Source organism: Ischnura elegans, chromosome 3 (genome assembly GCF_921293095.1).
Source record: "Ischnura elegans chromosome 3, ioIscEleg1.1, whole genome shotgun sequence".
Lineage (NCBI taxonomy): Eukaryota > Metazoa > Arthropoda > Insecta > Odonata > Coenagrionidae > Ischnura > Ischnura elegans.
The window spans coordinates 87,779,747-87,805,363 of record NC_060248.1 but is presented as its reverse complement, the minus strand read 5'-3'; the positions used below and the strand labels follow the sequence as shown (position 1 = coordinate 87,805,363).

Genomic DNA, 25,617 nt, shown 5'->3' with positions numbered 1-25,617 from the left:
GGTGGAACAAAATGATGTGACATAATCAAGGGTACTGATTTTAACATAAAATTGTGACACAAGACAGGTTCATTGAGAGAATTGCGAATGAATAAACAATCAGGTCACCCAAACAAAACAAGATGGACTTTATTTGTATAACATGAATTAATAAATTACAGAAATATATATTTTTCCAAATTGGAAAAAACTAAAAATTGAAAAAAAATCACAGGTAATGAACATTCAAGAATTAATACCAGCTGATGAGGAGCTTTAGCTCTAACCTGGATGGATATTCCACTGCAAATGTTAATGTTGTAGCCACAATTCTCCTAATCACTTCCTCCAGTTGATCCCAGCATTTTTCATTTTTAACATTTATCAGTTCCTTGCAGGATTTAATACAGCTTTACAATCAAATATTAAAATTATAAATACAATTCATTGTTTTTTTCAACCTGCACTTTCAAAAGGACCTTAGAAAAAGTATTGAATAAAAACTAAGCTTAACACTCACGACTAACTGTTCTCCAGATGTGCTCCACCTTTTCATTTATAGCTAATGACAATCCAAACATCAATTTCAACTCAGCACATAGTGATACCATCAATTGCGAACAGAACACATGAAATGGTATACAGAAGCAGTCATTCCTAAATTATGTGATAATCACAGGCATATAGACTGAGCGAATGACTGCCCAAAATAGCCTTGAGAATTTAAATCACATTTTGGGCCTACTTATGGAATACCCCATTAATTTTGTAAGGAAATGATGATAAAACATACATAATTGGTCAAGATCATTCAGAAAAAATACATTCAACTCAATAACCAAAAAGAGACCATTTTTTAAAGCTTTCTTAAGAGGCATTTAACTTTTTAAACTCAGAAATGTGCACAGCCACATGATGTAGTATGTGACTAGCATCTCGAGGAACACCGGCTTCCAACTGAGTTGTTATATGTAAGATGTTGCCACACTCTCGTATGAAGTACTCCAAATCATTCTCATCTTCCTGGGAACCAAGGATGCACTTGTTGGCCAGCTGAGCAAGGTGAGAAGCCTCAGAACTGAAGGCATCATCGAGATCATAGAGTTCCAGCTGTGGGTTTGGCAACTCACGAAATGATGGTGGGAATACCTGAAATGAAGTCATAAAAATCAGTTCAATCATTAGAATGAACAATTAATGTATTGCATCATTATGCAGAGATGGGAGTCAAAGCTCCACGTTGAAATTTGTTCATAAATGAACCAAAGCAACAAAGAAATGCCATGCTATGAAAAACCAAGCTAAAGAAAATTTAAACTTTATGTCAGTAACTCTTCAGTAAAACATTTCAACAGCAATTCAAGAATCCACATGAATGAATGTGGATGCTGAACACAAGTCATCATAGATATGGCAATTATCATCACTTCCACACAAAATGGTGGGCTCAAGGAGCGGAGGCATATAACACGCACGGGAAAGTTTTAGACATAACGCACGATAACCAAATCAGCATCATAAGAACCAAGATAATTGCAAAGTCACAAGTTTGGTGGGAAAAGTTTGATAGTGCAACTGAACAAAAGATTGCTTCATGTAATACATACTTGTTAATTAACCCAAAGAGATAATCTAAAAATATTCAGGTTCCCTTTAACAAATCCACACAGCCCAGGCAGTGTGTGCATAAGGATTTCCTTGAGATGTTTTGGGGTACATTTTTAATTTTGGTGGATTAGTATTCTAAATGGTTGAAATGCTACATAGTAAATGAGTTTTCAGCTCAAACAGCAATAGCATTCTTGCCAGAATGTTTAGCTCATTTTTAGAACCCAAAGGTTGTTGTATCTGAAAATGCAAAGAAGTAGAGATAGGTCGGTTATGGTACCGGGTTCTCGGTACTGCCGGTTCTTGCTTGTGGAAAGGGTATCGAGAACCGATCGCATAAAGTCAGTACTTTGGAGCCGGCTCGGAACAATGACGAGGATTTGAATTTGGTGCCCAAAGCCGAAATGGTCAACAGCATATTCAAGGCCAAAAAGTAAAAAATAATTTTAAAACATAAATATATCTTTCTTATCTCATGGCATCCACGTTTTTTCTACTGAGAGTTGCTCACTAGCTCGCACATTTAAGGGTTCGTCAGTTTGTCACTCTCACCAACATTAACATTTCCGTAGCCCGCTTTCAAACGGGCTGATTTTTTTGCCAGCCGCCGTCCACAGCACGGCGTTGTTCTTTCAACTAACTAGAGGTCTCGTCAAACGAGACGAATCGCACTGTTGACAGCACGGCACCCATTTCAATCCAGCCTGGCATTGTGCCTTCTAAGGCGTGATACAGACAATGCTACATTGAGGCCCCTTTCAGACAATACGACTTTTCGCATGCCGCCATTCACATGAAATTCAGGCGGATTTCAGATGAGACGACCGGAGACAACTCCCTGCAATGCCGTGTGCCATGCCCTGAACGGCAGTCAGCCGATAATCGTTTTGTCTGAAAGTGGTCTTATGATTGAATCATGTACATATACAGTAATTCTTCGTCATACGAGCAAGATGCGTTCCGAGAACACTGCATTACAATTTTGCGTTACCGCCGCTCAGTTTATCCACGGTGTCACTGAACTGGCATTATATTAGCAGCTTATTGAGGTTATAACAGCTGTGACAGTGAAGCATGCTAATAAGTAGTCAATTAAAGTAACAATTTAAGCAACATTGCAGAGTACAGAATATATTTGGAACTGACTCACAAGTTACTACAGTAAACTCTTGATTTTACGAAGTTTTCGATTATACGAAGTGATATTGCGGTCCCGGTGAAAAGCCTATGCTAAATACATGGCGCTATTCGATTGTACGAAGTTTCGATTATACGAAGTTTCGATTATACGAAATTTTTTGAATTTACGAACCTCGGCTCGGTCCCTAGGAGCAAATGGCATTCGTTTATACGAACTGCGGCGAAAAATTTGTCAACAAAACAAGTTACGCCGGCGTAAGTAGCTAAAAAATCAGCGCTTCCAACTGTGGTCCATCAGAAGTGCGAAATCGTAAATGATAATGCAACTTTGGAGAGAAATGGGTCGCCAAAAACCTCACTGTGGGAATTTAGGGGAAGTAGGAGTTCAGTAAAAATATCGCGGCTGACATTATGCCCCTATTTACGTGCCTGTTCGTAAACATAGCATCGACAATAATTCGTAGTTTAACATGTCAGGAAGGTCGCACGGAGTATTTCGTACACCCCTAATTTACCCTATGCACTGCTGTGAACGTACTTCGAAGACTACTTGACTACTTTTCGCCGAAGCACTTCGAAGGGTCCCTATAATCCGGGACCCTTTCCTCGACGAGCTCACCCTCGCTGGCCCCTGAAACTGGGCTATTTTTTAATGCATTACCTGACGCAACCCATGGTTTCAAAGGGCAAAGGTGCCATGGGGGGAAAAAAAGTGCGTGTTACTGTGGGGCTGTGCGTCAGCCAAACGGGCACGGACAAAATCAAGCCCGTTGTCATTGGGAAATTTGAAAGGCCACGGTGCTTAAAACATGTAAAATTGGAAGCCCTCCCAGTTTTTTACCATGCAAATAAAAACAGCTGGATGACCCGAGAAATTTTCCAGCAAACGGTTATACGTCTACAGAGAAAAATTGCTGGAGAGAACCGCAAAATTGTTTTAATAATGGATAATGCCACCGTCCATAAATACGTGGAAGATCTAAAATTGGCTAATGTTCGAGTCCTCTTTTTACCCCCGAACTCGACTAGCAAGTCCCAGCCCTTGGACCAAGGCATTATCCAGAATTTTAAAGTCCTGTACCGGAAGAAGCTTTTGCGGTATTACATGCAATGGATCGGTATGTACACATTCATCTATTTTGCTCATGTGCGTTTGGATATCGATTTATATATTTTTATTCATGATTATCATTCTTTCAAATCTATTTGCTACTTTTAGAAATGGGAACAGAAATTAATAACATCCCGAAATGGATGTTGATACATGCAATCCGCGCCATAGCCGAGTCCTGAGAGATATTTCCTCCACTACCATCGCAAATTGCTGGAAATCGGCCGGATTCCCTCCGATAGCGCATCATGAGGATGTTCCCGAGGTTGGTATTTGATACAACTAACCTAATAGTAATTTTACTGCTTTAATATCACGGCTCTGGTTGAATCGTTATGTTATACCTTCAGGAAGCTGCGGCAGATGAAATCGCGGAGGAGATTAGTGGCTTAAAAGAAGATTTTAAAAAATATTTGGAAAAAGCAGGAGTACAGCGTGCAACATCATGCGATTATATTGCGCTAGATGATGATCTCCAGGCTTGCGACCATTCGACGCCGGTGCCTGTGTCGGAAGAAGCAGCGGCCGGGACTAGTCAGAATAGCAGTGACGACGATGATGAAAGTGAGGAAGTAATTCCACCTAATAAAAAAGAAGTATACGCTGCCTTCCAAACATTAAGACATTTTGATCTGGCTAACGATTTGGACCCCCAATTTAATAACCACTTATGCAATTTAGAAACCATGGTGGAAGCGACGATGGATAAGGGAAAAAAGCAAAAAAAAATAACAGATTTTTTTGGGTTATATCTTTTCGTGTATATATTGGCCTTTGTGAATAAACAACTTAAATATCTTAAGTATTGGGCTCTATTTACTGCCAATTTATATTTCAGGCTTCTCGTAATGAAGACGCACTTCCAAGTCTAACCATGAAGTTTTTTCTCACGCGCTTCCCCGTTCTCCCATGCTGAGAGATCTTTCTTTCCAAAGTCTTTGTTTACTCCCTCCTGCCGCCTTTGGCTGATGTTGCTGACACCCACCTTACGCATCCCAAACCCCTCCTTCCCCAGCATTTCCCATTCACTCCCTTCCTAAGGTCACGGAGCTTGCGTGCGTCGTAACAAAATACGGCCCCCAAACGTAGTCTGAGGCAGAGCTGAAGGACCTTTCCCCACCCTTCTTTCTCCTGCCCCCTTCACCACTCCTTATGCTGACCACACTTCTTTCCTCAGGCAATCCCCATCCCACTCTTATTCACCCCACCCACTGGGAATGTTCTCCGACTGTGGAGAAGGGCATAGTTCATCTTTACCGGCAACGGGGGTAAGTTTTTAACCGGAGAGAGGCTGGAGAAGTATCTTCCATAGTCAGGGAAATGGTGCCGTGCTTATAAAATTGTATGTTGCTGGTGGTTTTCGGGTATTGCTGTGTAGAAAACATTTTAACTTGACGTTTCACTCCTCCTACTGGGAGCGTTATCAAGAGAATGGAAGGAATTTATACTCGTCCCGAGCTTATATATGTTTTTCGCTACCCATTGTTGTGCCGGATTTGAATTTTAGCCGATAGCCGTTGGCCATTATATTGTGCTAGGAACCCTCTCCATATACGGCTGAGGTTATACCCATCCTCCCTATTAAAGTTATTAGGTCTTTTAGTTTTAGTTTTGTTTATAAATTCCATCCATTCTCTTGATAACGCTCCCAGTAGGAGGAGTGAAACGTCGAGTTAAAATGTTTTCTACACAGCAATACCCGAAAACCACCAGCAACATAGATAAAAGAAGCTGTGAAAGTCTTCAGACGAAAACTTATAAAATTGTCTCTCTTATTCTCTGCTGACTTTAAAATTGAAATTTAATTATTTTCTTTGCGCTTTCCACTATATTTATTTACGATTATGGCACGCCTATTTTTTAGTGCTAAAACTAAGAAAATCTTCGCTCTATGTCAATGATCCTTTGCATAACTTTCAATACGACGGAAAAAGAAACACGAAAACTAAATGAGGTGAAGGTACAGGTTTTTGCGTATCATTTTTGGGAATTCACGCAAGTGAACCAATACTTTACCACGTTGAGAAATGATAAAACATCTCTTGTAGGAAAACAATCAATGTGGATAATAACGTTTCTCTCTCTATTTCTCCGATACTGTAAGATGTTTCTCCTGTCGTTTTCCGGTTGGAACCTTGCTCCCGTCGGCATAAAAGGAGAGAAACATACTATATGAACACGTCACCTCACACCCCGTATGAAGAATATGGTCCTGATGAAGAATTAAGTCTTTTATGGCAACGTCTGCAAAGATGATGGAACACAGTAGTCGGACGGAGAACTCAAACAGAATTTACTTCAAATATTCGCCAGAAGATAATCACATCCTACTTTATTTATGATCGTAATTGAATCTCAGTGAAAATAGAGCACATTCTGCTGAAAATACGAAGTAACTCGAAGTATTAACTTACGAAGGTTATTTTGGAAACGGGCTAAGACCCTTCTTTGCTTTTTTTTTCGTCACTGAGCGATAGAGGGCGACATAAATGGCGGTCAGGCCGGCTGCCGCTAAAATTCTGTGGGTGTCAGAAACAAATATCTATCTTTAGCATACTTAATAGTTGCTCTTCGCTCCTAACCACAAATTTATAACATTAAATTCTTATAATAAACATTGCAATTCATTATTTGATTATGTTTTCTAAACTGGTCGGGAATTTCTTTAGCGATCGTTGATGTTGAAGTATGAACAAGAAATGGGAATTTTATGGTGGTACAGTTATTTAACGATTTTTCACATCATAAATCGATAACAAAAAGCCTTTTCTATGAATTATACCGAGAATAACCACCGAAAACATTTAAATAAGACCACTAAAGACAAAAAACGGCGGAAGAAACAAAAGCGAACATTTTTTTCGTGACTTATGAAAAAGGTTTGAATTTACGAAAGTCGATTTTACGAAGTGCCAATTTTCCGGTCCCACTGACTTCGTAAAATCAAGAGTTTACTGTACAAATTATCAGATGATGTCGTCAGGATTTGAGTTTCAGTAGTGATCCTAATGTTAAGCAGAATGTAAACTGTGTTCCAAGCATATTTCATGCGGGCCTTCAAAATCAACATCGATCACTACAGTTTTCAGTGAAAGCCTGTTTGCAGTACTGCAGGCAATATTTCTACCAAAAAAAGAATAAATAGGGTAAAAATGATGAATTTTTTAAGATCAAAACCTGGTGAAAGAACCAGAGGTTGTGTGATGTAATGTGACGAATTGGTTGATCATGAATTCTTTAACAGAGCTTTCCTGCTGGTTTACATCTTAAGTAAAATTATTTTCGTTCACTTCTAGTGGTTGTTCATTTAAATTTGCCATAAATACAAATAAGAAGAGTTCCTTCTTGGAACTGAGTATCGAGAACCAATTGGGGAGGACCGGTAATGAGAACTGAAAAAATTTAAGAACCGCCTCATCCTTACAAAAAAACTTTCCCCCCTTTCTGTAGCACTGAATTTCAAAGTTATTTTGAAAAAATGTAGGGTACATGCACACATCATCCAAACCCACACGTCTTGCTTGGAGTTTAATGTCTTACCATACTACTCCAACAACTATAACCAATAGAGATGGGTCAAAAAGAACGGAACTGCCAAAACAAACTGTTCACTGAAATCAACCGGTTTTAAATTGAACAGTTCTCTAAAACTCCCGCTTCACAGTTCATGACTGAACTGCAAACGTGCGGCGTTATCGGTCCAACAGGTATGCTCACCAGGAGATATTTTTAACAGCAGCATAATCCAATTGCATGGTGGCTACAACAAATGGCGGGTAAGATGTAGACCATCCAAGGCCACCCAAGTGTGTCATAGACAACCAAGTCCCTCCCCTTTTTTCTATACCATTCCCCTCCGTCAACGAAAACGAACAGGATAGCTGCTGAATGGTTCAAACACCTTAATATTTTGAACAGGTGTTCAAAATATTAGGTTTGTTTTCTCAGGGTTTTCATTTCTCAGAGGCGGTTCATTTCCTCTGGCTGGTCATTTGGGATCTTGAGTTCATTTCGATTTTGTGTTCATTTGAACACTTGCGTTCAATGATCAGGATGAGATGGTTCAGGGTCAATTTACAGGTCAGTTGTATGTTGTGATTTGTGCTACGGTTCAAATTTAATTTAAAATTTAGGTTAAAACTTTATAATGATTAGCTATGTTAACGCAAAAATTTATTCCAGCAAACGGAAAAGTTAAACATAAATTGTTTAACTATGTATGTTATATCCACTATATATTTTGCTATTAAATTATTCTTAATGGAATTAATTTTCACTGGATAAATCTATATTTTACCGTGCATTACTAGGTATGCAGTAATGACTTAGGGAAACAAAAATTTGGCTTCAAATTTCCTAAAATTACTTGTTTGTAGTGTAATTAGACATCAAAGGGGAAGCACTTGATACTCTTCCCGAGAAAGTCTACGGAGGCATATATTATTTTCGAAGGAATAAAAACATGTTACCTACAGCGATTTTAATTGATATTATTAGGTTTTTCATGTCAAGACGCACTTTATTGTGATCACTTGGCTTAATTGCACATATACACACCTCAAAAGGGTTAACTCTTTCTTTGCTTTCCATGATTAATATTTAAATATGATACAGAATTCCATGGGTGTAACATATTTTACTATTTTTTACATTCTACCAAATGTACTAATTTAGCAATGAAATTGATTATTTCTCACCGTCCTACACATGCTATTATTGACACTTAATTGCATTGTTAGAGTGGATAGATACCTGACACAGACTGTAATGAGGAGAAAAAAATCGATATCTTACCGAGGAGTCTAAGAGAGAGATTCACAAATGACATTTATACTAAAAATATTTATAAAGAGCAGTTAGCTGATTATGAAAGTCTAAATTGCTCATTAAAGCAGCATTTAAAAAACTATTCTGGAGCAAAATATGCGAAAGACATCCGATGCTAGGTTGAGAAATTAATTAATTCTGGCTTATTCTACAAGTGGACAGCAGATATTGTCCAGCACACAGATAACCAAGAAAAGGCCTGGGACAGAATTTACTTTAAATTACTATGACAAGCTGCACTAAACATTTGATACCACACTAAGCTTCAATTTACTCTAAACGTCTGATAAACAGTATTTTCTACCTTAATGACCCTGACTGTTCACCATGAACAGATATTTTGAACTGTTCTTTTTACGGAACAGGTTCAAAGCGAACAGTTCATCAAAATGAACAGTTTAACCCACCTCTAATAACCAAGCATCCACACACTTTGGTGTTACATTTTGGTTTCACAACTTAATTACCAATGATATCACCCAATGAACACAGAGTTCTTAAGGTTTAGAAATTGGGTAGATCAAAAATAATAAAGGAATTCATTTCAGAATACTTACAGCCGTTTGAAGAGCAGGCAATGGATTTTCAAACTGAGGTTTGATCAATTGAAGAGGTTCATACTTCACTCTCAGTTGACTGTATGCTTCCAACACTTCAGGTACAAGATCACTCGAAATTGAAAACAATTTGGGGTCGAACAATTTAGTGTAATCAGCAGGAATCTCATCTAATTCTTGTAGGCAGACACGTAGGCGCTCCGCTAATTTAGCAGTGTCAGGTACATCATGATAATCCGAAACCTACAGAGCAAAGGAAAAGTTTTTGAAATGCATGTCCAGGAAATAATGGCAATAAACCAATTTTATGATGAGCAAGTTATCCAGTACATTGACTCTGCCAATCTCTCTTAGCTGGGATTTGTACCTGGATCTCCCAAATGCTGGTCAGGTGAATTAGCCAGTTATACGACCAAGCCATTTTTTACAGTGGACTTCGGGATGGATTTTACTGAAAAGGCTTTTTTTTCATTTTACAACATTTTTTCATATCAAACTTCATCCATGGTGTATTAAACTATGCACCCTTGCATGTGAGTGCATACAAATTCACTTTTTAGTTTTATGCAGTGCATTGAAGTTCTTCATTGGCAAATATAGCGACAAAGTAGGGTTTTTCCATCAGACAGTAACTTAGTAATCACAGCCTCCGACACATGAGCCACAGTGTGGACTTGTGACGTAAACACCTTGTTCAGTAAAACCCATCTCTAAGTTTGCCCTGAGAAAATAGCTTGGTGGTGCAACTGGCTAAAACACCTGACCGTCAATTGGGAGATCTGGGTTTGAATCCCAGTTAAGTCAAATACTTTTTCATGGTGAACTTCATCCTTGATGCATTTAATATGTACATGCTAAGAGCCTACCACAGGAAGGATAAGCATTTATCCACCACTATCATGAGCACCATCATCCATAAACACTAGCAGCTTATGTCTCACCTCTGGGTCTTCTGCATCTACTTTGTTCAATTCGAACCCCGGATCACCCAACAAAAACTTGAGAAGAATATCCCAAAGAATCCGGTTAGCTTCCTTTTCCAGGTAAGCATCAGCAAACACATGGACTGACCCCAAAACAACAATTCTTCCACCATTTTTGCTCTTCTTCGCATCCTCCAATCTGGAATCTTGTGGATTGTAAAGGGCACATACAGGGCGATTGGCAGGATATGCTGCACTTCCCGATGATAATACAGCAACAGCAGGTCTAGCAACATTCAAGGTGGCACCAAATGGAAAGATGAAAGGCAAGGAAGACCTACAAAAAAAAATACTTCATATAAAGGCAGTCTTCAAATGAAAATGTGTACTGAAGTCAAGTGATTGACTTCAGTTTTAATCACAGGTTAACATTCCCAAAGAGCAAGAAAGAGATTCAAGAAATTCTCCATCAGAATCATTACAGCACAGCACCACTTACTAATAATGAAACTGTTCCAACACTAACATTCACATAAAATATTGAGATATTAGATTTTTTAATATGGCTATAAATATAATTAAACCAAAAACTTAAGTATAAGTAATCAAATGTATGTACTACTTCCAAGAACAGAAACATCTGCACTCACATTCCTAACAAGCAATAAGGGCAGTGGAATAGCCACGAGGGGACATAGGGGGCACATGCCCCCGAAAACCAATTAATTTTAGCAGAAAAATATTAGCCTATATAACAAATGTATTCTATTCTAATACTGGGAAGCAAAACTAATATTGACTGCATATTAATCAGTAAATATTTTCATGTTTTCCACAGAGGGAGGCTTCACCACCCTGACCCCCCAGATACCTCCCCTCCAATGCATCAATCTGGATAAGCCCCTGAACAAGAGACAGTGTTAAGGCTCTATGATGCAAATAATAAGTTTAAGAAAATCCTCAAAAATACAGTAAGAAACACTAAGGAAGCAAAATATTACCAAACAGGTATTTTCATTAAATAAACCAGCTAAAAATTCCTTCTACACCAATTCGAAAAAACCACAATGACCTTTCCTTTCAATTTTAATTTACGCATAACATCATTCATAGGAATTTAAATAAGATCAAAATTACTCACCAAATGTAAAATGCAAAATGGCAAAACAGTGTACCTCTGCAGCAGGAAAAAAACTTAATATCATCCTAGTATTACTTCTTCAAACAAATCACTCATTAAAACAAAAGATATAATTAATTTTGGAACTACAATACATGTTTGTGCAGGTCTAGTGCATATGAAAATCAATTTCGAGTGAAAAAACCGCCAACAACGTAAGTCTGTGCTTTCTCAGGTATACATGCAGTGATACTAACTCTGTGCTACATCATTGACTGTAACCAAAATTCCCTATGACAATTTAACAAATAGAAACTAACTTTGCATAACTTCCTTCATTTGTAATGCTGCTATGGTTAAGCTTTCCAGCTAAACTTTCTATTCCTTTATTCAGCACCCCATTCAAGACCAAACATTCTTTAGGGTGAAAATATTTGTAATAGTGTGTTCTAATCACAGAATCTGAAAAGGAAGTATAAATAAAAACGGAGCAAAAAAGTGAGTATCAGGGAAATAGCAAAACTACAAAGTACATAAACTCTCTTATCTGCTTCAAGAGTTTTCCGGCAGCAAGTGTCAAACATTCAATTTAAGATCTAACCATTCCTCAAACATGAGCCTCCTTTGAATTAGCTGCCAAACAGCAATCTATTAAAGAAGACATAATACGTATGTAACTTTTTATCATTTTGAAAAAGTCTTCGTACCATTATTAATTGATATTCCAAATTCTTCCAGGAGAAAATTTATGTTAGTATGAAAGCCTTTCTCGCCGCCTTCTCCAATTAACACCATCAGATTTCCACCGGAATCAAGAAATTGCTTTATATTTATGAATTCATCTTCCGAAAACATATCCCGCGGACCAGGCAATACAAGTATTGAGCACCCAGTAAGAACTTCCGGACCCACTGCTTCCCTGTTACTGAAAGCATTGAAAAGGTAAATTAAGACATTAAAATAGAACACATATCACTGAGATTTCCCATTTAGTACGATCATGGAAACTCACACTAATACTTTCCAATTTCCTTTCAATTTTCGTTGCAGTATTTTGTATCCATCGGTAACTTTAAAAGGTTCATTCTTTGAAGCATTGAAAATAATAGTCAATTGCTTGTCCTTGTTATCCGCAGAGATATCCTTTGATGAAAAAAATAGGATAAATCTCAGTAAAATAACAGAAAAAAGTCAAACATTCACCGCAGATCCAGGCGTTATAACATTTATTTAAACCATACCACTCACCATTATTGGCGCCATTTACACGAACATCTAAGTATATCGTGCAAAATCTTTCTTTCTCTGTAAACGAGGCTCGCACATGGATAAAATATATAGTTCTCATTCCATGCAATGCAATATGGCACAACTCTCGCAGCAAACGTCAGAATGTGTATCATTCAGTCCCACGCTTAAGTCCTTTCCGCACAAACCTAGACAATCTCGGGAACAAGCGATCTGAGAATCATATCCACAGTTTCACTCTTTCGCACAGTGGTCGAAAGTTGACTCTTCTCTTCTTTCACATATAGGCCTAGTTAAACTTTTATCACTCCGATTAGATTGATAAATTGAACTAAATACACATGCAATACCCCATGTGTTTATGCCGTTTATGCACTAATCTCAACCAAACAAATACAGCCTTTCCGGTCGGATTCACGCAACGGCGCAGGCAAATTTTCCTTAGTTCAGGTTTGAGCCGCTAGGTCGTAGGGACGCTTGAAGCGGTCTTTTTAAATCGTTGAAAGGATGAGAATTTTGGCTGAATATTAATAAAAAAACATTTAGCGAATAAAAACTGACTTTGAGTATTTAAAACAATGGAGTGCTCACGATAATTTATTTCATGAATTTATTCGTATTTTTTTATTTTATAATCATAAGTCAATTTATTATGTCATGCTACTTTCCAGTTAATTATGAAGCATGTTTTCTTTAACATTCGGTTGATTTTAACCTTAATCTTCAAAGTAAAGCTTTTCTACGTCGTTGACTGTAACCGTAATTCTCTAAGATAATTCAAAAAACAAACAAACCGAAATGTGCACCCCGAGCGTACGTCGTGCGTCCTGTTCATCGCCCGAGCCTCGACGAGATAAAAACCTTCCTCTTTGCCTGGACACCGGCGAACGAATGCCCTGGTCGCCCTGGCGCAAGGCATGCACTATTCTTCTTGGGCTTCTAGAGCCCGCAATAGGCGAAAAGGAAAGACAAAAACAAAAACCAAGGCAGGCGGGAAAAAAGAAGAAAGGAGGGAAATTCCACTTAAAAGAAAAGAAAAACATAGGCTGCTCCGGCCCGAACATCCTTCATTCGCAATGCTTCTGTGGTTAAGCTTTCCAGCTAAACTTAAAATTCCTTTATTTAGCACCCCATTCAAGGCCAAAAATTCTTACCGGACATTTTTAAAGTGGCTCTATAGGCTTTTCTCACCTTTCACGCGTTTTTGTCCCTTCAAATACTCAGCTTTCCATCACTTCCGATATCACACCGCCCTTTTTTCTTCTCCTTTCTTATTTTTCTTTTGACTTTAATTCATTTATCCTGGCTTGCAAAATTCCTTCTTCGTGTATGCCTTAGCTATATCCTTCTCATTTTTGGGATTTCTTTCAATAAGCGCATCCATTTTCCGAATGTTAACGGACACCTGGCTTCATTTTTTACTGTTGCTTTCAGTGCATTTCATCCTACTTTATAGCAACAACTCATGTTCATTGAAAATCAGAAATTGTGTGTAAATTTTTAGTCTTTGGAATTATGCATGAATTATTCATGAATTTTTGCTACAACTGGGAATTTCAGAATCTTTTACTTCAGATTCATTTCACATAACATTTTTTCAATTCATCACCCATTTTCTGGCCTAAAATATAATTGCTATAATTTTAAACTTTTCCCTACCAAAGACGAAAGTATGGATCAGGACGTTTCTTGACCCAGGAGACGAAAGCCGCAAATTTTCGTCGGAGATTATTATAGGCATGCGAATGAATGCCGAATATATACGTTTCCTGGCGTTCCCTTTTATGAAGGCCGTTTTACACGGTACACGGAATTGCGCAGTCTGACGTACGTGTGAAGGCGCAATCAAAATTGCGTCGTGTAAAGCGGTGAATTGCTAGAACACATGCGAGAATGCGTGGATGCGAGACGGCAAAATAGCCCCTGTTCTAATTTCGTTCATGCATTCGCGCAATTCCACGCCATTTTAGAAATTAATGCAGCTCTAACCTGCGCAATTCCGTGTACCGTGTAAAACGGCCTTGACGGTGGCGGGCGGGTAGGCCGTGGGTGTGCACTGTGCAATGTCTTTGTCTCGGGACCCAACATAGCGGGGGCTTAGGCTTTACCCTCAAAATCCAGGATCACGTACCCGTACCCCTCGTCTTATATTACCCCTTGTAGTGGTAAGGGTCATAGAATTGTACATTCAGTCATTTTGCAAAATAAATATTCTTTCATTTCTCAAAAAATATAAAATAAGAATTGAATTATGTATTCGTCTTTCGAGCAGCGTTTATAATTTTTAAACCAATTTCTGCGATAGATATTAACTTATATCTCGATTTTAGTATAAACATCAACATGGAAATTGCTGCTGCGTGAAATGTGTTAATATTGACGGCAGAGCTTCGTTCAAAATTTGAAAATTCTCAGAATCAACTAAGGATTTCAATTCAAAGTCTGCAACTTATGTTCAACCAACAATTATTCATATAGCTAATTCATATAAACAAAGCATGATTGACCGCGAACCAATAGGGTGGTTTCCTATTATTTTTTTATTGCCTAAATCGAAAGATTATTACTCCTGGAGTACGTACATATTTCACGCTTTTAGATTTTTAAATGACGATATCTATTTTTCGCGATTAAATGAAAAGTGAAAAATTTCGAGCGCGCTAAAACGCGACGCGTAGGTATGAATGCCGGGAAATCTCTCCGTGAGACGTATTTCTGGTTTCCACTGCCCCCCTGTGAGGTGACCTTGAGGCGAGGCTTAGCGCTGATACGACGCAGGCTGCTAGCGGGTAGCTGAGTACCCTGCTGGCTGGTAGCGCTTGGCTTAAATAAGGATTACAAATACCTTATCAAACGAAGAAAACTTTCCGACCTTAGCCACTTTTAATAGGTGATTATTAAGAGATGTTTCCCTGAGCTCTGCGCCTCATGCATGCATTGGTAATCTCAGACGATGTATAACTCCTATCTTCTCGTATAGAAACTAGGTCCCTGTGACGTCACGTGGAGTGGCATCGCATGGGCGCCAATCTGGCCCTTTTCAAATGAGGATAAAAATGGAGCATTGCCATTCGTCTAAACCGGTATTTCTAAAACGAAATAATTTGTATATTATGAATACAGTAATGGTGGGTAACGAATCGCAATAAATGCCTTTCGTTTTCTTTGATGAAGGAAACTACCCTATTCTCCTGGTAGGGTTATAAACCCCAAAAGGAGGGAGCCCAACCACCCTCAGAGTCCGAAATAAGGCAGAGTCCCCGCTGGGAAGGGTCGAAAAAAGTTGGTGCTGAGAGTGCGTGATTATCAGCAAGACCTTAAGGAATGTCCTGAAAAATGCTCTGTATGGAGGGGACGGAAGAGTCTCTTGGGGCTCAGTACAGCAGTCATGCTGAGGTGAGAACTCCACCACCTCGAAAGGGTTAAGGGTAGTTATGGCATAAATGGCTCTATTTGTGTAGCTGCCTCAATGCTCATAGCACACTCCTGCGAGCCGCTCGCACAGTGCGACTCAGCAAAGCGCTTCTAGGTTAAGGGGAGGGGGAAGAGGGGAGTGGAAGAAAGAGGAAGAGGTGAAGGTGGTGAGGGGAGATTTCTGAACGTACATTTAAAATGCAACATTTCCTAGATCAAAATTTGAAAAATTGTATTCAAATCAATCATTTTTGCATAGTCACTATTTTTAACAAGTGATATAACTGAGGAATCATTTCTGCTGATATGTTATACCTTTCATGGTAGACGGATAATGCATTCTGTCTCCTGTGCTAATAGATGATGGCCATTTAAAAAATTCTGTTGTTAAAAAACATGCTCTCCAAAAGTACATGATCATGTTAATAATTCATAATTAATTTCATCGATTAATCTTTGTTATTTGTGTTAGTAAAAATTTTAATTTTTGTTTTGTATTATTTTAATAAATTTTCCATTGTCGAAAAATTTTACATGAGCATCTTACACCATGAATGGAACATGCAAAGTTGGAAGACGTTAACCCTGGCAAAAAATCAGGCACTTCTTCACTTCCCTGCCACCCTGCTCTCTCCATTTTCCCACTTACACCCTATAGCCAGGTACATGAATTTTGCTAACGATAGGTGAAGTAATTAGAAATAGCACTTTCATTGATTTGTTTGCATTCAAGGCATCTGTTGTTTTTGTTACATTTTTATTTAATGTGCGACCGGTGATTGTTTCATGATCAATGTTTCTGCCAAAAATGCCTCGTCTATAAACCGTGAATTTGATGACATTTAGATCGTGAAAACCTGAAAGAAACGTGAATTTTATAATGTAGTTAGAGTGGGAACCCTGATGCGGGAAAACGATCAATGCGGGCATGTTTGACCGGATTGCCAATGTCCCAGGAAACGCTGGATTTTGTGGAATTATGGTATTTATTAGTGGATTCAAACAAGATTTTAGCTCATTACAGGTATATTATTACTTTATCGAACTACTTAGGTCATATTGCTGATTCGACTTTTATCTCCTTCAAATATCCTAAAGGAACACGCCATCTTGCTAAAAAAAATGTTTGCAATCCACTCAGCATTTTCACTGCTATATAGCAGTAAAAATGCATAATATAATGGATTTCTATCTGATTTAAAAATTCTTATACATCAAATGCGATTTCAAGTACACGTATACGTTATATATTTACGAGATCAATGTGCATGTTATACCTAAAACAGCCGCTTTTGCTGACGCAGTGATTGGTTGTGAGATGGATCAAAAAGGCCAAAAATAGTTTATTATTTGAAATGTTCCTTTCTAACAATTAAATTTTTAATATGATTGACGCAGTGTGTAAAGCGTTAACAATGTTGCGTTAATCGTCAGCATCACACCCTTCATTCCACTTCCTCAGCTTCATCCCACTTTTATTTTCACCAGGTATCTTGCTCTTCGCTACGCGCTTCTATGCCGGATTCTTTTCTTTGTCTTCAATTATTTTCAGTCCATCTATTAAAGTTCTTACTAGTTTCTTCGGAAGGGCCATGGTCCGAAGACGAATAAAAATAAAACTAATAAAAATGACACCGGACTTTATTGAACCCACATGGAAATCACTCGCTGGTTTTAAGTCAATTCACCCTGGAAAGTAAGGAACCACTCGTACGAGGTGAAGTTCGCCACTAATGCTATTGCGTACGTAGAGCTTATTGCAGAGGGTGAAGCATGACCATATGACTGCGCCATGAAATTTTTTGTTCTAAAAATAAGGCAACTTGCCCATTCTTTTCTAATTAGCGTAGTGCGGGATAAGCAGATGAATTCGGATTGCTAGTAGGGAGAAACAAAATATCCTGAGAAGACATCGCTTCGTTGGCAACTCTGACAAGTGAGACTTGTAGCATAACTCGTAAATTGTAACCTGATGCCCTGTTTTCGAAAAAAATGCCACATCAACTGCCGAGAAGCTCACAATCAGCTGCGAAGATATCGAGATTCACCAGAAATCACCATCGTATTATTTCTATCAGAAATTATCTTATAAGAATTTTCCAATAGGGACTGCCCAGACAATGCAAGATACCTTTTTCTGAAGTTTAAAATAAATTTTAAAATGTGTGGTGTTGATATAACTCGAGCAAGTACGTGCCTCCCAGGCATTTCCTATCATCCTGCCAATTTTGTATTGTTTCCTTCCCTCTCCTTGCTGTTAATATGCCTATGACAAGTGCCCAAATGTAGACCCGTCCGTGGGAAGAAAGAAGAAGGGTTGCCCCGGATTATTAAGGTTCACTCCTTGCGAAACACTGCTTTTCCAAAAAAGGGTGTATATTTTACAACAAATACTAGATGAGAGGAAAGATGAGAGGAAGGCTAGAGATGCCTACACAAGAACTGAGCCCAACCACCAACTAACTCTTACCTTCCTTTGACCACCCTTCACAACTGCTGAAAATATCCCAGTCCCATAAATCTTGCTCCCTCTCACTATCTCTTCCTCCAATATTGAATTAGCTGTTGGTATTGCTCATTTTTCTTGAATCTTTACCTGCACAATGTTACTCTGTTATGAAATCATGGATAGATAAAATAAAAACTCATGCCGAAATAACAAAGCTGAGGTTTCTTAAATGTCTGCTAATGAATTTTATGTTACTTATAGCAAATGATACACCAGTAACCTAGTTATTATTTAAAATGTCACAAGTATACATTTTTAAACTTCATGAATAAAATATGTAATAATGATTTCAATCAAACAATATATTTGTAAAACAATCTAGTGGTTACATATGGATTAATAGTACATTTTTTGGTACATATCAACAACTTTAAAAAATTCCAAACATTGATATTTTACCAGGTATGGTGATTTTATCTCACAAATTTTGATCTTGAAATAATCAATACAAGTCCTAGGGCTAGCACACCTACATTTATTTGAACAATTGAGCAAAACTCATTGCCTATGAAATACTCATACTAATTTCACTCGTAATTTTCAAAACACCAAAAGTTCACTCTTTTTTCGAGGGTCAAACATATTTTTAATGTTAGCGATTTTATTATGCCCAAAAAAGTACTTTCCAATCATACAATTGTAAATAAATTATTAGGAATTTATGTACCATAAATTGGAGATTTACTCACATTACATTGAGACATTCTTGTGCTTAAGTAATAATGGTCTTATGGAAATTTTTAAGCTGGTGAAAAAACACAAATAAACACATTTGCATCTGTTGCTTTCCTCTGAAATAACGGCATGCCATGGAAATGCAGAGTAATAAGGGAGCGAATTTTCAATGTGGGATGCCAATTTGCTATAAAACTCTAGTCTCATTATATGCCTCTTAGTGGTGTCCTCGTATCCACCCCACATAAATCTATCCTTATCGCTATAAATTATAAAAAGTTAAATAACTTAAGCTGTCAATTGTCAAACCAATGGAAAAGAAATGTATACATTCCCTGCCATCATGTTGTCAACTGTTGTAACCGTAGGGCTAATTTTCATTCAAAAACATTTCCATTCTTCCAGCAATCAATCTTATGACAGGTGGTTTACTTGAGGTTGATCACATACATGTTATTACAGAGTCTTAGGGCCTGATTAGAGGGTGCATTTACATGCACGAGTTAATGTGTGGATACAAGAGCTATTTTGGTGGACAGAAATGGTAGGTGTATGAATGCATGAGCTAAATTAGAACAGGTTCTATTTTTTGTTTAAGCATTTGCACAAGTTATCACATTTATGTGGTTATACAGTGCATATTAACATTCATTCTTGAATTCTTGCATTTGTACATTCGCTTGTATGTGTTCCTTTATTATGTAGCCAGCCCTTCAAGCACTGTAACAATGATGACTGACAGTGCATTGTGAATGGTGAAAGTTATGATTAACTTCCACTGTGAGCACAGAACCTTTAGAATGTCTTCCTTCCAATGATTGTAACAGAAGCATTGTAAAATGTGATTATCCTGGGATAGAAAATCTGTGATACTTATCATGGTGGATTTGAAAAAAATGCAATAAAACATTGCAGGGTATATATTTTTTTAATGCTATTTAAGATTTCCTATTCGTGAGACATTAAATATTCAATTGAATGGACATTAATGAAAATTTTCGTTTATTAAAGGATTTATTTGAGTGAAAGTTAGATGCTGTGATCAACTAGATATATGTAGAAATCACAACATTTTTATGAAATATTTTTCTCTGAATTTAACATTCATCATCTAATGGAAGAATGCCTAATATAAATTTGTGGTATTTTGCATAGTTCTCACAAAATCATGATTCAATAATTAAGAGATGATTTTCTTCAGGATTCAATCTTTTCCAATTAAGTGAGTGGTAGTACTCCATTTTTGATGACCCTTTGTTAAATATGCTTTTTCTGTTATAAATTTTGGTGTCATCCGCAGGAAGACATTTGCATTCAGCCCTTTTTCCAAGCTGAATTCAATTCATTTTTGTTAGCTGCAAATAATATGTAGATACCAAATAAATATGAAAAATGTGATGCCTAATCATGATTCTTACATTTTATGTGTACACAACAGTTCACCTACGTGAGCTTGTTGAGAGGAAACTAATCAGACTTATTCAAATAATTATCCAGGTGAATAAGGAAATTAATGTATTTGTTACATTACAATTCAATTGCATCAGAGGAAATGAGTATTGATCCATGTAGGATGAAACTGAATTTTCTATGAAGAACAAATAGGAATACCTCCAATCTCCATGTATTAACATAATTAGATACACAGGTCAAAATTAATAATCTGATCTCCTCGCTTTATGCATATCCCCAAATAAGATTAACTCATATGAAGCTGTCATAATTAATTTTCATCATGTGACTATCCATCAGTGTTGAAAATGATACGCAGCCCACATGCTTTGCTTGTTCATCACATCGCAAAAAAATTAGACTATAAACACCAAAAGGAATAAGAACAGTCTGTAGACCAATAACACTAATGCTTCACTTGCCTGAATTGATATTCAGTGATTCATAGTTTTCTCATTTCATGGTATTAATGGTTAAAGTTTCCTGGTTTGAGAATCATGATAATAATCTGCTTGAGTAAGAAATCAGGATTAAAGTTGCAATCATGTTCAATTAAGTACCAGTTTATATATCATGGCAAAACAGGTTATCTAGCAGAAAACTATATTGTAGCCAATAGAAACTGTAACCCTCGCCTTCAGTTTTTATTCTACGTTTGAATTGAGTGCTTTCTTTTTCCAAATTATTTACATATAACACATTTCCCTGCAGATGATGAACTTATTTAATCAGCTTTTATATGATAATTTTAATGCTTGAGAGTGGCAAAGGTGAATGTGATTATTACATATTTGTTCCTGCTTTTTAACACATTTTTATGGAAAATTTTCCACATAACCAATTATGGAGATTCTCATAATTTTTATCAATGAATTGAGCCTGAAGTGAATGGATTATTTATACCAACATTTAATTTAAAATTTAAATAGAAGCAGAATCAGATGTGTCCATCCAATCTCGATTGTAAATGCAGATGTTCTTGTTACCTCTCTTTAACTCCTATCAATGGAAATTTTTGGATAGGGCCAGGTAGAGGAGAGGAAAACTTCTTCAAGGCCTCAAAGGATCCTAACACGATTAAGGCCTGATCCAAACTATGAGCACCAGTGCACTTCCCGGTTACCTCAACAGCAAATGATCTAGCTGTCCAACCCACTGGTCCTGTTTAAACAGGGACTAAGTAATCCGAAATAGACTGTCAAACTTGCTAAACTTAGCTAAGCTGATCTTTTACATGCATCATTTAACAAACATCTCAGAAGTTAAAACAGTGTAATTATAAATTATATCTTGAGCCAGCAAGGATCTGCTAAACAATGGCTGCAAAATATACAGAAAAGAGATGAAGCAGTGAAATATCATAAAACATTTTTGTACAAATTGGAAAATGGCATTCATCATTCATCTGTTCTCAAAGCACAGAGCTATCTATTATTTCGATAAGTTTATACTTCAACATCAACACAGTCATAAAATTCAGTTGAATGGTTTTCTATGGTTTCTGGGGAGCCTTGGACGGTTGGCGACAAAGAAAACAGTCATATAATGGTCGTAAAAATTCAACAATGAGGGTAACATTTGGTATTTTTCAATAAGCTCCATTTCCAGTTTAATGGAAAGCTCAAGCAATATTATTATTATTTTTTTATTAATAATGTGGCTCCAAATTTGGGATTACATAATTCATTTCTCCATGATTGTTAAATCTCCTAGATGATTTAAGTTAGATTTTGATTTGCAAGGGTTGAACGTTATATATAGTAATTCTTCGATTGATGAAATTCTGACCATGATTCCTGATGCCAGTGATAAATTGAAACGGGTTCTGATATATCCAACACAGCCATGAGAGACAATAAAAAGTTCCATATCATTTGGTAGAAATATTTCGGTGAATTCAGCTATGGCTTAAAATATCATTAACCAGGCAGATTTCTCATTGATATATCTTAATGATTACAATTTTATTCAGTTTATTATAGATCAACTTTATAACGAGTAGGTATATATTTTATAATTAAATTTCTAAGTTTTGAACATCAGATATTCAACAATGATTACACAGACACAGACTTGAAGCTTTGAAGAGATATAACCTTAAAATAAATTATATTCAATTATAAATAGGTATTAGGTACTGGTTTTCATGCCCACTTAACCCTCCTTCATGTTTGGGATAGAGCAAAGTTGTGCAACAAATTTCAAATAATTTGATGTGCTATTATATGTGCTGATTTGAAAGTCACCATAAAGACAAACAGTGTTTGATTGGATGTGTTCACAAGTTTCAAATATTGAATGGATGTATATAAAAGCTCTACAGCTCCTTATACACATGTGTATGTGTTTTTGTGTGTACGTGTATGCAATGAGAATAGTTTATTATCTCTAGGACATGAATAGGAAGACAGTAAGTTGTGATATACATATAATTTATAGGCAGTTCCTCAATGTAATTTATCCAAATAATAGAAACTAGCTCATTGGCACATTTACTTTACCTCTAAACATCAAGTGACGTAACCCTATTCCCCAGCAGTTGTAAACTTAAGATAATCATCAACCTGAGTAAATCATAGTGGTAACAGGCTCTTAAAACATGGAACGTACTCCCTGTCCAGCAGCAAAGTACTCATAAACATCTGTTTAGAGTGGAAATTAAAGCACTGATGATGGATAATGTCATCTTGAACTGTCTTTAGTTGAGTTAATCTACCACATAATTTCCAAATGATACAAATGTATATTATATTCCTTAGTGTCTCTCCACAACAATATAACCAGCTGGAATAGCACACCATAAAGGATTTTTAATTTTTTTTGTTTGAGCCATGGTAGCCATTTCAAATCTTGTCTTTGTGGTTGAAAAATAGATTAAGATGAAGAACTTCCATGGCGATGTTGATCTTCCTCTTGGTTGTGCTTAGCAAGAGCCAGCAGAATCATGGTTAGCTCTTTCTTGCTAATTTTTCCATCCTCATCGTAGTCACATCCTCGCAAAATGGTCTCTTCAAAATCTTGAAGGTCTTGGGCGTCATAGTCCTTAGTGAAACAAAAAGTAGAAATTATAAATACAGCTGTAAATCCTTTAAATCAATGAATTTTTCACATGTTCATAAAAGTAAGCAACATTTATAGCAAAAAAATAAGTTAAAAATCCCAGGCAGAAATTTCTAGAAATTACTATCAGAGTTATTTGTGACACTGTTTGTATCTGAATTTCTCAGCATTACAATTGTTGTCTGTTACCCTACTCTAATGTGGTACTCAATTGTAAAAATTATTTCCATTTTTTATTCTACCCAATGACACATCCCTTTATAACTCTAATAAAAGAAGAGAAGGAGCATGTGGAACAAGGGCATACCCAGAATCAACACTAGGGGGGGGTCAAGCCATGGTTGCTCTAGTTATAGGTAAGATTTAAGCATGGAAAAGGTGAATGGAACCGACATTTTAAGGAAACTGTAACAGCTCTTCATTAGTTTTTAAAATTATTTGCTTGAAAATATATTATTTTCCTTAAAGACACTTGCGATTTCTGATTCCAGGGGGGGCAGCTGCCCCCTCCTCCCTTGCTGGGTACGCCCATGATGTGGCACATATGAAAATATAGTGCTAGCTTTAAAATAATTTAGGCCCATATTAAAGACTTCAGGTACAGGTACAAAGTTCATGAAAGGCTTGTGTTGTATTCTTTACCAATTGTTTATATTGTAATTGCAAGTATGAGTGTCCTTTTTATGTGGGGGGCCATCACTCAACAGGAGTTTGGTAATTGTCAACAAATTACATATGCATTGAGGAAGAATATTATTATGGGATTACCTCTTATCTGTCATGCATAGGCCTGGTAAGGAAGAACACAATTACCTTTTTAACTAATTCAAGTAGATCCTTCAAAAACCCACGCAGCTCTTCATTTTCTATTGTTCCATTATTATCCTGCAAAGGAAGATGAAGCGTATGGAGTTAGAAATTCCGCAATTAACATTCAAATGAAGACCTAAAGAAAAACTTTATCATATAAAGTTATTTAGACATTTATTTAAAATTTCATTGGTGGCAATAAAGTTGCAATATAAATTTAAATACATCTCAGTTAGATAAGATACTGTGAGAATAAATTTAACACATTTATTAATGAATCTTTGCATTAGAATTGAATAAATGCACCTCTAAAACAGTTTTAGTTAATTTCTTGGTATCAGGATGAAACTAATTCTCAGAAATGTAAGCACACAGATTTTCAGTCAGTCAGTTTCAATTCAAACTTTTTCCTGAAGAAATATCATCAACCATTCAAAATATTTAAAAGAGTTTCAATAAAAATATCAAGCTGTACTTACTCGGTCATAAAGGGAGAAAACTCGCTCAATATCATCCTTTGTCAACTTTGTAGCTCCCTGCAAAGTGAATGAGGTTTTATTGATTTGATGATTATAATTTATAATCTTATCATCTTATCTACAGACTATTTCAATAGGAATAAATTTGGCTGTGAATGGATTCCATCTAGGCACTAATTGAATACCACTGTTACATTTGAAACTAGAAACACATACCATTAAATTATTCCAATTTGAAACAAAAAATAAGGGGGGATGATGAATCAAGATGAAGGATAAGTAAGGTATTGGCTGGAGCAAGATATAAATTGTGTAAGATATTAGTAGCTTTTGTATTGAGGAAAACAGTAATCACCCAATACGATACTGGCTCTAATCAATTTGAAACAACTCTGAGAATATGGTGAAGCTCTCTTTCATTTTAATAGCATTGCTTTGGCATGACTCAACTATAGCCAATTAAAATTGCTACCCCTCTGTTTTTTGGAACAGGTATGATTACAGAAACAAAATATATATTCAATTAATTCATTGAAATACAGTTCGATGCCTAATCTTTGAAAGCTTTGAAAATTTTCAACTGAAGATCAGAGGTATCATGGTGCCGAAACGCTGTTCCGACACGGGTTGACAAAAGACACGACAGTCAAATAACATATTTTATCAATTTTGCTGCCTCAAAATTTGTAATATTTACATTCGCTA

At 36.7% G+C, this 25,617-nt stretch overlaps 2 protein-coding genes across 4 annotated transcripts in view; both read right to left on the bottom strand.

Moving 5' to 3' along the window:
- Positions 1 to 104: 104 nt before the first annotated feature.
- LOC124156121 (intraflagellar transport protein 52 homolog) lies at positions 105 to 12,896 on the bottom strand. Its single transcript, XM_046530457.1, has 7 exons — positions 12,514 to 12,896; positions 12,278 to 12,408; positions 11,973 to 12,190; positions 11,586 to 11,727; positions 10,164 to 10,482; positions 9,223 to 9,465; positions 105 to 1,128 (listed from the first exon to the last, which is right to left on the bottom strand). Exons 1-7 carry the CDS (start codon positions 12,526 to 12,528, stop codon positions 847 to 849), a joined length of 1,350 nt encoding a protein of 449 aa, XP_046386413.1. The 5' UTR covers positions 12,529 to 12,896; the 3' UTR covers positions 105 to 846.
- A 5,821-nt stretch (positions 12,897 to 18,717) lies between these two features.
- LOC124156120 (calbindin-32) overlaps positions 18,718 to 25,617 on the bottom strand; it is a 262,639-nt gene continuing 255,739 nt past the window's right edge. For all 3 annotated transcript variants that reach the window (XM_046530454.1, XM_046530456.1, XM_046530455.1), the window contains 3 exons: positions 24,913 to 24,969; positions 24,437 to 24,508; positions 18,718 to 23,605 (listed from right to left, as the gene is read on the bottom strand). In XM_046530454.1, the coding sequence (XP_046386410.1) occupies positions 23,438 to 23,605; positions 24,437 to 24,508; positions 24,913 to 24,969 (297 nt within the window). In that variant the 3' untranslated portion in view covers positions 18,718 to 23,437. The remainder of the gene's footprint in view (positions 23,606 to 24,436; positions 24,509 to 24,912; positions 24,970 to 25,617) is intronic.